Source organism: Halyomorpha halys, unplaced genomic scaffold (assembly GCF_000696795.3).
Source record: "Halyomorpha halys isolate HHAL.00 unplaced genomic scaffold, Hhal_1.1 Scaffold263.1, whole genome shotgun sequence".
NCBI classification, from domain to species: domain Eukaryota; kingdom Metazoa; phylum Arthropoda; class Insecta; order Hemiptera; family Pentatomidae; genus Halyomorpha; species Halyomorpha halys.
Window position 1 is genome coordinate 994066 of NW_027105032.1, and position 13150 is coordinate 1007215.

The window sequence follows — 13150 nt, forward strand, 5'->3', positions numbered from 1 at the left end:
TGTATATTTCTGGTTAAGAATATAAATATATAAACTTTTAACCATTTATAGTTTATTACCTTTGAACTAATATCTACATTTCTCAAGAAAGTTTATATATGATGAGTACTCTTAGCAGCTTATTATTTAAATAATAATAATAATGCAAAATACCTTAGTTTAATTTATTTTGAAGCACTTATCAATTTTTAAGATTTTCATTTCTCTGTGCTAATTAAATACGAATTCATTACGTAAAAAAAAAATTAAATCACGGTTTTAAATACTAATGTAAAAACACATGATTAATTATACACTAATCAATGCTAAATAATAAGCAATAATAGGATATTTACTTTATTTATTAATGATTATTAAAAAAAAAATTAATGAAATATTCAAATCCACTTATTTCACAAGTATTTCAATAATTGAATTTTCCTTATTTCGCAAAATCTTTATTAAGATAAGGTCAAAATCAATGATTGTCGTAAAATGACTGTTATAGACCGGCAAGAGCAAGTTGTTATATTAGCCACGAAACCCGCCCTAACAACTCTCCCACTTATCCGGGCACATAACATCAGATTACCATATTATAAGATTCCCGGACGTGCTCGCGTAGAGGAGATTAACTTGTATTACAGTTTGGTTTTATACCTCAATGCTTAGATAAACACACCCAACTCTATAAAATTAAAAGAACTCCCAAGAGGTATAGGACCTACGAAGATCTTAGATCGTTTAGAGTGTTCTGAAGAGATGAAGCTCTTCATGATCAAGAAGAGGTAGGTTAGGGGTATTCATGATCTTTGGTTTAACATGTTAAAGCGTGTTAAATGGAAAAACTCATGTTAAATCGAAAAAAATTGCCTTCTTTTACCGTGGTAAAACGAAATAACATTTAACATGGCTGAGAGTCTGTTACTTGGTCTGTTAAATGGAGAATGACGTCACACAATAGACCAGTTGAGATCGCCGTCATTTTTGTTGTTGTGACAGCTCAGTTCTTTCGTGTGTTTGTGGTATTCATATCCCTGTTATTAAACCAGAATGGATAATTTTAATAATACATTTGAGAAAAAAAACTGTAAAAAAAACAATGTAATTTCATTCTACTATCTGTAAATTTGTAAACGCTCGCCAGATAAAAATCTCACTATATGAACCATGTAATTATTCTTAGGGGACATATGTCCCAGAATAAAGTTATTTTTTCATTTCATTTTATAAGCTAAACTTTCACACAAATTCCACTTTTCACTCAATTTAGGCATGTTGTAATTAATTACTTAAATCAAAACTGAAGTAAACAATAACATGAGGGTCTGGAAGGAAGGTTATAAACATAAAAGCTTATACAACAAGTTGCTGAGAAAATCCGCTAGGGGCTCTTGTGCATTTAACGTTTAACATGACTTGAAATCGGGCTGCTCACAATCTTATAGTTATAACATTTAACATGGTAAATATTTAACATTTAACACAACATCATGAATACCCCTAATATTTGTCCAAGATAACTATAGCAGGACGTTCTGAATATGACGTCATAATATTATTATTGCTAAGTGCTACATGATTTGTTATAAAAGCATTTCGAAAACCTTAAACACTATCGTAAGACGATTCCCGAATGTTTACACGAATTTGTCACTGGCCGTACATCATCGTGATTCGTGTAGAGTTCGAAGAGAATTCAATTTACTCCGAGAAGGGATTTACAGTCACGCAGGGACTGCTTTGGTAGAATGTGGCCCCGAATAATGTTTCCATATCGTTATAAATCAGCTTAGAGCTGTTTAATATTCAGTTAATAACCTTCTACGGCTAACAAAAGCCACTGAATAACACAATAAAAAGAGGAGATGATTTTTTTTTTTTTTACATTTACTGGAAAGGATATAATTTTAACTGAGCAGTAAAGTACAGTTCGTTTCTATTTCTTGAATCTTAGTTAGAAATTAACAAGTTAAACTAGCTTTCATTACTATCAGAAAGAACAAAATGTGATGCGGGGGCATCGCCAAAATTTCACAAGCCACTCTATTTTGAGTAGAAATTTTATTAATAATATCACATATTATATTTTCTAAAATTGGCTTTCCAACGGTATATCATACATCTATATTACACATATATTACTAATCTTATTTCCAGAAATTAGTTGCCAACTGGAAAAATATTTCTCCTCTTTTCTCATTTATTTTTTATAACTATTAACAATGAGAGATGGGTAATAATTTTAATTAAACAAAATTAAAAGTACTCTATAGGAAGCTATTTTAAAAATTTGGGATTTAAGCCTAGTTTAACTATTTCAAAGAGGAAAAGACCGAGATGATAATAAAGTTTATTTAATTTTACATCGATATAATGATTTTAATAAAAATCGATAGTCAATTTTGAGAAATTTATGAAAAAAAAAACAGGTTCAGGTATTTCTTATTTCAATTTCAGTTTCATAATTTTATTTATGAGCTGTTAACTCACAGACCATTTAGCGGAAATTTTCATGATCCTATATTATATACTTCATATAATAGTAACTAAATGTAATAATTAGAATAAAATATAATTGCGAATTTGAATTAAGTTAATAATATTGGCGGACCAATGATTAATAATACAATTTATATGGTATTTAATGTCAGTTAAGTTATTTCCTCGTTGAGATAGTTTGAACTGGGTTTAATGCCGAATTTTTTTAAGTTTCCTCTGGAGTCTCTTTATTTTTGTTAATTTAATTTTTTTTTTTTAGCATATTTTATTGTTTGTATTTCTAAAAAGCCAAGTATAAACTAACTTAGTAACGTAGAAAAAATAACCTTAAATTTTAATTATTTTTTTTACACTGAGTGGTCAAGTCCTAACTTCATAAAGAGCGACTGGGGACTTGTACACAGAAGTTGGAAGTACCTTTCAAAGTGCTCCATAAAAAACTACATAATCATATAATAATGTTTCTACTTTTGTAATATATTGCTACATTTTGCTTCTACCCTGTATATGATCGCTTGAACAAGGATATTACTAAATAAGCTCACTTGAGTTTGCCCATAGCTCTGTGAAATAGTAACCTTTCTACAGACCATTCATTTTCTGATCCACTGTCTTTCGTAGTTTCATAGCTGTACATAATGACGACTTATAAATTCACTGATTCGCATAGAACCCGGTATTTTTCTTACTGTGTAATGTTAGAAAATTGATACTAACATGGAAAAAAAAAAGCTTGCCAATTTTCTACATTGGGTTATCTTAGGTATAAAACCGTTATAGATAATAGGTATCAACTTTATCGTGCTTAGATAAATTAGAATACTGATTAACATTATCTGATTAATTTATTTTTCTTTAGAAATTTTTTCTGAAGTAAGAATAATATTAGTCATTTGTAACAGACATTATACGAGGTTTTAAAGGCCTCCACACGTTTTGAAATGTTCAAAAAATATATACTTATAGTAACTAATCATCCTTTCGTTATTTTTTGACTTTGCAAACTTTAAACAAAATTTTTTAACATACAATAAAAGTTAAAATTAACAATATAAGTGATAGATGTTTTTGGTAGCGTCATTGGATCCCACAATTCGATAACATTCTTTAGAAAAATATATATTAAATGATTTTATTTTAACTCTTCTTTTATCTTTAATTCAAAGACCAGAAGGATAGAATTTGATTATTATTTTCTGTTTTTATTTTTTAAATTTAAATTATAGTTATATAATAAATTAAAGATATATTTCATAGGTCATTGAATCGGTTCAATGATTGTTTTTTAAATAAATATCTTTTTATAACATAAAAGAATAACATTAATTATCTAGAACATAAGCAGAAAGATATCTTTCCTCATAAAACGAGTTGGAAGCCATAACTAAAAATACATTCAGATTCGCAATGAGAAGCAAATTCAAATAAGATAAAAGATTTAAATTAATGGCCTTATTAAATTTTATGACTGATCTAAGAATGGCATCGTAGTTCTGATGGTAATTAAAAAGCATCACGTGAGGAAGTAATAAAGCTGTGATCGTGGTTTATAAATCCTGAAAACATTATCCTTACGCAAATCCTTCGGTAAAGTTTAGATATCATTCGGGACTTAAATATAACACAATACTACACTTTTAAAGTAAATATTCAACAAATATCACCTTCTAAACAAAGGTTCCAAAGAACTAGTCACGATAAACAATAATTAGTTAGGTACAAAGGAGCGAACAGTTCTCAAGAAGATTTATGGAAATCATAAACGAGTTCAAGCAACTCAAAAATTAATTGACGAAGGAGCCATGACTAAATACACACTCAGATCCGCAAGAGGAGCACATTTAAATGAGATAAAGGATTTAAATTACTGCTCTAATTAACTTTTATGACCGTTGTAATAATGACATCGGAGCGCGAGCAATTAGAAAGTATCATGTGAGGAAGTAATAACGTCGGAGGATTTTAGCTGTGAACATGAGCTGTTTCTAAGTCTAACATGAAAGGTAGCATTGGAGCTTAGAAAGGTTTAAAAGCAATAATTAAAAACAACAAGCAATAATTGCTTTTGAACATTAGAAAATTGAGGAAGTGCTAAACTATAATGGAAAAAAAATGATACATGTTAATTGAACAAATTTAGTAAAAATCGATAGATAAATTTTAAGGTCTTATGTAGTGCCTATGAGGGGATCAAACGTAAGGGAAAGTAAACAATAATAAGAATGCACCCTAAGAAATGAATATAAAATGCAATCACTATCCTCCCGCGATGTTCTACAATATAGTAATTAGCAAAGTAATTATATTCGAAAAAATACAGTAAAACGTAAAAAAAGAAATAGTAGTTAATAGGCTGATCATTAAACAGTAATTTATTTTTTTCAAAATATTGCAGGCATCGTACAACAAAAACAAAGTTTAAAACAAATAACAAAAAAAATAACAATTCACTTACCGAGGTCTCCGCAGTAACTCTTCTCTCTCAGCGAGTTGTTCGAATCTGAAAAAAATATATAAATATTAATTTTATGATTCACTTGCAATAACTATATATAAGTTATTTTAATAAATTTAGTAAAAATAAATCAATAACAACTTATAATGATTTATTGAAGGATTAATTTAAACTTGAATTATAACTAAAAGTAGTTAAAAATTATGATCATTCAATTCTCTTTGTGAGGATAAAGTTAAAATTTAATATTACTTCAGGCCTGAATTAATTTTTAATTAGTTAATAACAATTCTAGGATAAAAATTTAAAAAGGAGTTATTTTATTGTTTAGAAAAAAGTATACATTTTTTTATTAATTGCAAAATATTCATATTTTAACTATTATACTGAATGCATAATTAACAAATTAATTGTTTAATGTTTAGCGAAAAATGAGTTAATAATAAATTTTAATCTTGAAAAGATGGAAAAAATATCAATGAGTTACAAATTTTAGCTTTAACATGCTTGATATGATCAGTTTTCCTCAGTCATTTATAAATGAAATTAATTTTATATAATTAAAAAAAAAAATTGTTACATCAGGAAATATCTTAAAAGTAACGACAATAACAACCCATGTAATTAATGTGGTGTATTTCAGACACCACGTAAGAATTATCAGAAATCGACTAAAATAATGAACAGTTATTGTTTATTCTATTGCCTTGGAATATCGATTAAATGGGCTGTTCTCAAGCCTTCCGACAATTGTGCACGTAACATCCTAATTTAATTATCAGCAAACAATGAAGTAATCGTAAAGAATAAGTTTAATTCTTACGCCATGAAGCGAAATAGAATTTTTATAAATAATAACAGAATAACAGAAACTAGATTACAATAATGAATGCATATTATGAAATTAATCAACGGGTTACGTATAGAAAGAAAATGCTGCAACAAGGATTGTAGTTTTAAAAGAAGTGTTAATGCTAAAACTTAAAAACAGTTCTGTAGTTAATATAACTAATCTCTACACAGTTACACGAAGACCAACTGCCTCCGAATTTTACAGACACAAGTAGCTCGTAAGAAGTCAATCAAGAGGTCCTTGCTGCTAGCCGTTCTATCACGTCCGAAACCGCAACGAATCATCCACAAAGGACAGAAGAATTTATAACTCAATCAGAGAAAAGTAGGGTTGTGTAGGAATAGAGCTGGAGAACTCAGAGCTAAATGAGCCAGGAGCCGCTCACAATCATTTAGCACTGGCTACCGTAATCATTAATTCACTGCTCACCAGTGGCTCAGTCAGCCTTAGGAATATCTCAGCACTGTAACTATATTTCAGGTATAATGGGGTTTAATATTCAAATTTTACGAGTACAGAAATGATTTGGAGTATAAAAGCGGGGTGTTTCGCAAGGATGCACGTTCTATCCATTGTGTATAATTCATTCAAAACTGATAGCCTTGTTGTATGTTTATATAACAATTTCATATAAGTCATATACTTGAATAAAAGATATTTCTGTCAGTTTACAAAATAGATCTTGAAATCATGCAGAAGAACTTTTCTTCAATTTTTAGAATGTGTTTTTTGCGTCACAAATATATTTAAGATAAAAATATAATACATATTTAATACAAATATCAGCAACTTGTACAGTTACTATCATACATGTACATAATACATTATATAAAATATACATATTAATGGGCAATTATATTGATTGAAAATATTTACGAATTAATAAAACGTACATTATGTATTTAATTTATACAATCCACTAAATAACTTATTTCAGTCATGTGTTTATGACCACAAACCTTTGATTCGTACACCCTATATTTATTTAACTTATTTAATCCACTTGTGAATTAAGAGTTTTTAAATTAAAACAACAAAAATTGAAATTAACCTTTAATTAAAAGTTAAATCATTTGAAAAAATATTTATTAAATTTTTTTTTTATATCTGAATTTTAAAATGTAGTTTTTTTTTTCTTTTAAAAGAATTATGATTCTGAATTGGAAAAGAGACGATTAATTTGAAATAAACATGTTAATAAAAAAATGTTTGATAAACTATGAAAGTTAAGACTCTTTTAATATTGTCTAATTATATCATTATTTAATCGGTTTCGTACAGAACATATTTATGTTAGATGCACATAAAGATCCGTATCGCGTGTTTTTAACAATTTTAACAGCTCAAATAAATTTTTAATTGAAGAGAAAGCGGCTTCCAGATCGCTAATAAATTCTATGGCCTATTACTCCTGTGTTCAGAGTAACCAAAAATAGTTTATGATTTACGTCCTACGGGACCGAAAGTAAATTAAGTGCTGCTTACATAACAAAATAAAATTAATTTATATACATACATATATAAAACATATATGAGTGTATTCCAAGGAGAGTTGTGAATTAGATATTGTATAGAGCGACGCAAGGTGGTCAGTTGTCCTGGCTAAAGACTGTACATTCGGCCCCTTTGATGTCGTATCCATCACCATCTGACTTCTGCTCTCCCTCTGATGTCTGCTACTGTCTGCTGTATTAGTCTAATACGTCTTTGTTTATAATGTATAAATATATATTATTAACATATATATTTTGTCTGTCCGTAACATAATGCTGACAGAGTAGAAAAACAATACACACATATACACCACTTTGCACATGGACTTTCCTGAAAGCATAATTTAATTAAAACAATGATTTCTTTTTAATTTTTATTAGAAGTAATTGAATTCTCTCGCAATAATTATATCATAATTTTCATTTTCATTAAACAAGGTTTTACCAAGAAATCAGGATGCTTAAAATAGAATTAAATAAATAAGTGAAATAATATTTTTAAAAAAAGAAAATTATTTTATGATTTAATCCTTGCATATAAAAACATCATTCGTATTTTTGTTAGGAAATGATACAAAAAAATGAGAACTATTATATGTAATTATAATAATTAATTAAGCAATGCATATAATATTGCACCAGAAGAATTTTGAGTGGATTGAAGGGTTTAGAATAAGGAATCGCGGGCAATAAATGGAAGTAATAAAATTATTCTAATAATGTATAGTCAAAACTCCTAGCTCAAAAAACTTGATATTCTGATGTCATCCCTTGTACTCAGATTCATCTATAGATAAAACTGACATTCTAAGCTCGAATATGAGGTTCTGTAATTCAAAATGAACCCTTAGAATCCATAAGTCGAATTCTGTGACTCGAAGTTTCTCTTCTCTTGATAAGATAACGCATAAGATTCAAGCATTATATTCTTACTAATGCACTTGCCCTCCTTTCTTGATAATACGAAGTCAGCTATCGTTGACTATTAAACTGAGTCAATGCAGGAAGTATATCTGATAACAGTCTAGATGCTTATTTACACCTACCTCAGAAAATCCGATAAATAGAAATTGGATTTTTAGTAAACTCTCCAGCTTAAAAAAGTCCTTACCAAGAAAATTCGAAAAATCATCGTTAATAGTAGCCCCCCAAGAATGGAATTAACTTGGTCAACCAAAGTTGACCGAGACACCGATGGGAACATGGCATCAAGTAATCTCGTTTTTTATTTTTATATATATAGAATACACCTCTTTTCAAGGACTGAAAATTTTTCTTTATTCACCTCTTTATTCAGAAGTTATCCAGTGTACAGTATTAGTTTATCCTGTTTGTCTCTGCTCTTCGGCATCCTTTCTCTCTACAAAAGACCCTCCGAAAGAACGAAAAAAGCCCCGGTCCTCGTTACTTCGTGATAATAGAATATTCACGGACGGCGGTACAATCCCTCTGAAGTCGGGGCAGTAAATATTATTCCTCTTTTATTCCACGAGGGGGAGATTTATTAATTAAGAAGAAGTTATTATTAATGAAAAGCGCTGATGAGGCGTCACGATCGAAAACAGATGAGCACGGCTTGGTCATGCAACAAAAAACCCATTCTCTCTCACGGCAAGCCATGCTACTCCACGGAACCCATCGCTCCATGTTTCAAACAACTGTAGCAGTTTGGGAGTATGCGCAACTATGATTTTCCCGTTCAATATATATTGGACGTGTAAATCATTTTATAAATAACAACAAATAAATTAATCTTTACTATCTCAATATAGTCATCATGGGAAATATCATAAATATGATGTCATTATACTGAATTTAACGATTGTTTCGGTAAATAAATATACTCGTATATCTATAAATAAATGTGTATCTAAACAATCGGTCAGATTTCCTTTTTTGAATTACAAGTACTCAAAGTCGGAACATTGTACCGTGACGTTTCATTTCATTTATACACTAGTCATATCAAAATATCTCAGAATTTTGATAAATATCGAAACTTGAACAGTCTGGAATCGACGACTCTAAGTGACAAATATAAGATGTTGCAACAGCGAGACGATGATAGAAATTCTCATGGACTAACAGTTCAATTTGTTACATCACAAGTGACAAGAGAGTTATGTAGATCTGATAAATAGATTTTGACGTACGCTTGAAGTACTTGAACTGAAACATGTCTAGAGTCATTGTACTTAAAAACATCATTGTAGCATTCTTATTACCTTATTAGGTAATGCTGATTTAAAATAGGAGTTGGATTAGTCATTAATTAAATTTCGTCTTAACAAGGATTTATAAGAAAGAACAAACTAAATAAATTTTAAATGTGTCAGCATTTAATTTAATATTTTAGAAAAAAAAAATTCCCTCTTGCAAAAGCCCTATTAAACAATAAATTAAGTTGATATTACATGTTAAGTGATCGTTAAAACTTTATCAACATTATAGCACAAGGACTATTATAAAAAGTAAGATAGATACTAAAAGTATATTGTGTATAATAAAAAACTCAGTAAAAGTAGGTAATGCTTTAATTCCATTGCTTTATAAAACAACTTTCATAATTTTTTTTTTTTTAGTATAAATGCTTATTATAATAATTTATACAATAATAATTTGCTTGTTTGAAAGTATTTCTGAGTCTTTTATTTTAATATTAACTAAACTCAAGATGTGATAGATTTGATGATGATGATCATTTTAGTATGAAGAAGAATGTTGAAATATAAAATTAAACAAAATAATATGAGAAAATTATAGTTATTTATGATAATTATTTTTTTAGTCAATTGTATTCTATATTTTTATTTTTCAAAGGCATTGTGTGTAATGAATTTAGATTTTATAAATGAATACCTAGCAAGACATTTTTTAAAGAAATCTATTTGATAGAGCAAAAATTTTATCAAGTGCAGTTATAAAAAAAAAAGTCAAACTTTTGTGTTTCCTTTAATTTTAGCGGGTAAAATTTTTTTTGTGGTAAACTTTAATAGAACTTATTAGATTGTTCAGCCTAAGAAATTGTCCAACATATTTCCAGACTGGATTTTCTAATTCAAATAAACCCATCAGAAAAAAAACTACTTGACAGAGAGCAAACCAAGTTTTTTCAAGTGTTTGTTTTCTAACAAAGAGGGGTGAAGCATTAATACTCGCAAGGGTTAAAGTACTACTTTAGCACCTGATAATAATAGTCCTGATACACTTGCTATGGCACGTGACCAACCCTCAAAGAACTAGAAGCCCCCTTCCAAACTATTATAGTACAATTAATACCTTTAGAGAATATGACAAGGTACCTAAGAAGGAATAATGTATGTGTATGTGTATATATGGATTTCAGACAAATTCAAGCTTTGAAATATTATTTTTAGAGTTTCACAGAAATAATCTGATTAAAATTGACTTCTTTAGAATACTTTGAAGTAACCAACTGTAAGGAACAGTTATTTACAAAGTAAACATATTCCATGCGAAACGCGAATTATTGCGCTTAAGCTATAATGTTAAGATTTTTAATTATAATTTTATATTACACAGTTGATGAAAATTCACCAAACATATTGAAAAAAAAGGATAAAAACGAATAAAAATAAGTTAAACAAAATCAGAATCGAAATAAAAGTATATACTTGTAACATTCAAGTAGAATAATTTATAGAGAGTTTACAAATGCGTACAAAATAAAAACTTGTAAAGATATAAAAATTTTTACTAAAAATAAAGATAACAAATCAATTAATTTTTATTTAATTAAATGATGAGATAATCTATAAAAAAGAAAATATTTAACAAGTGGAGCCCATTTTACTTTGGTCAGTAGGAAATGAAAATTAACATTATTGATATATGTGTTTGTTGTAGAAAACATAGTGCAACACCAAACCAATCGGTTGTTATTTTTCTTTATTGAAGATTTTGACTTCTGAAGCTAACTATGTATTTCTTTTTATTACCAGGCGTTTAACCAAATCATATATTAGTCATAATTGAAAATAAGGCGTATTTTGTACATTTATCACATTTACATGACCTATGTATTTAAAATATATTTATTTGATTTTTTACTCTTCTATTTTAATTTAGAACAAAAATTTATTTTATTTTGATTACCGATATATTTTAAATACTTTTAATATGGTATAAACTTAGTTATTTTATTTTTTTTTAATAGTATCTATTAAGCTTTTCTTCTAATTTTACATTTCTGTTATTCTGAAGAGATATTTTTCCAGAATTAAATTTATTTTCTATTTTTATCTATAAAATAGGTTTTAATATAGTATTCGGATATCCATATTCTAGATTGGATGTCAGCATTTTATTCAGTTTTTAATATGTGCCTTTCGTTTTTTGAAATATAAGTTATGTATCTGATCCGGAGTTTTACTTTGCTTAGAAGTTGCAAATGTCTATCCTTGTTTCCCTATAGCAATCAAGATCATTTTCTAATTAGATTGGTTATATCTGCTTCGTTATGTCAGCAGAATGTAATTATTCGTATTCCCAGAATCAATAAATATCATAATATGTCTTCACAAAATATGAAAACAAAAAATTTTCATGATTGATCTAAGGACACCACCATACTCAATCAAAGGCGGTTGATATATTGAATCAAAACAGAGCGACAAAGCCGGCGGGGACGTAAATGTCCCTCGACACACAGAGCGACGCTGGCGTTTTTTCTTCATAAAAGGAAGCCGTAATGACCGAGCTAAGATTAATCACACAGCCTCCTGTATTAGAGCTATTATTTAAAGTAACTTTTCATTTCTCTAGCGCCCAGCAGCGCTCTCTGGGTGCCTTTGAGCGTCACCGCCGTCATTAGCCGAGGATGAAAAAACGACCTTTAGCTCCTCTTGGAATAATACGAATTTGAGGCATGTGGAAGCGCTCTGGACCATTCGGGAATTATGGCGCCTTCCAGTCCAGCTCAAAGCGATTAGAATTGTAAATCGTTTGTTTCTATGAGTCAAGCATTTTTTTTTTCTTTCTTTTTTCCCTCTTTCATTATTGACGAAAGCGACATCGTTAACCGTCATTTCTTTCTTTTTTCTTCTTCTTTTAGGGGGAATCCGAAATTACTGTAGGACGGAATTACGGAATGAAGCATGAATGGAATGTTGGATTTGGTATGATCGAGAATAACTAAACTAGATCAAATCGGTTTGGGAATTCTAAAATTGGAACAACGTTATTAGTGGATATAAATATATTATCAGAGATGTCAATCATTAAATTAATACCTTCTACCCTATTAAGGAAGAAAATAAATAATTTTCTCACATATTAAAATGAAAGAATGCGGACAACTAACTTAAATTACACTATCTAAATCTTCAAAACCGAAGCCGAAAACAAGATAAATAATAAAGTTGAGAGGATGATTGTATACTACACTAGGATTCTGAATTGTTTGGTAAAGATTCATAGTTAAGTTTTTATTGCAAGCTGATGTAGCCCAACGTCGACTGCCTTCTGCGCTAAAATATATCAGAAAGATACAGCTTTTTCATAATATACTAGGATAATTTTATTTTTTTTTATTTTTGGTTTTCAAAAGTAAAAACATTAAATACAAACAATAAAACGGTAAATATAAATAATAAGAATGAGATGAATAATATATAAAATATACGACAAAAAAAAGTATATCATCCAAAATGTGGATGTTGCACCAACAGGATAAATATAAGAACTGAAAAAGGAAACTAAGAAAAATGACGAAACAAATAAAAATAACGATTAAAAAACAATGTTCTCGTATTGTAAGATATATACAGTACCTTAATTAGTCAGTTTTAACTGTTTTAGGAAATTTCTAAAACGTCTAAAGAATCCTTTTATGTAACCGTTAGGAAT

At 28.8% G+C, this 13150-nt stretch overlaps 1 protein-coding gene across 4 annotated transcripts in view; it reads right to left on the reverse strand.

Annotated features, from left to right (window-relative positions):
- The window catches only part of LOC106680472 (POU domain, class 2, transcription factor 3), a 135989-nt gene that overhangs the window by 79106 nt on the left and 43733 nt on the right, over positions 1-13150 (reverse strand). For all 4 annotated transcript variants that reach the window (XM_024359257.2, XM_024359256.2, XM_014420208.2 and 1 more), the window contains one exon: positions 4937-4981. In XM_024359257.2, coding sequence (XP_024215025.1) covers positions 4937-4981 — 45 coding nt within the window. The remainder of the gene's footprint in view (positions 1-4936; positions 4982-13150) is intronic.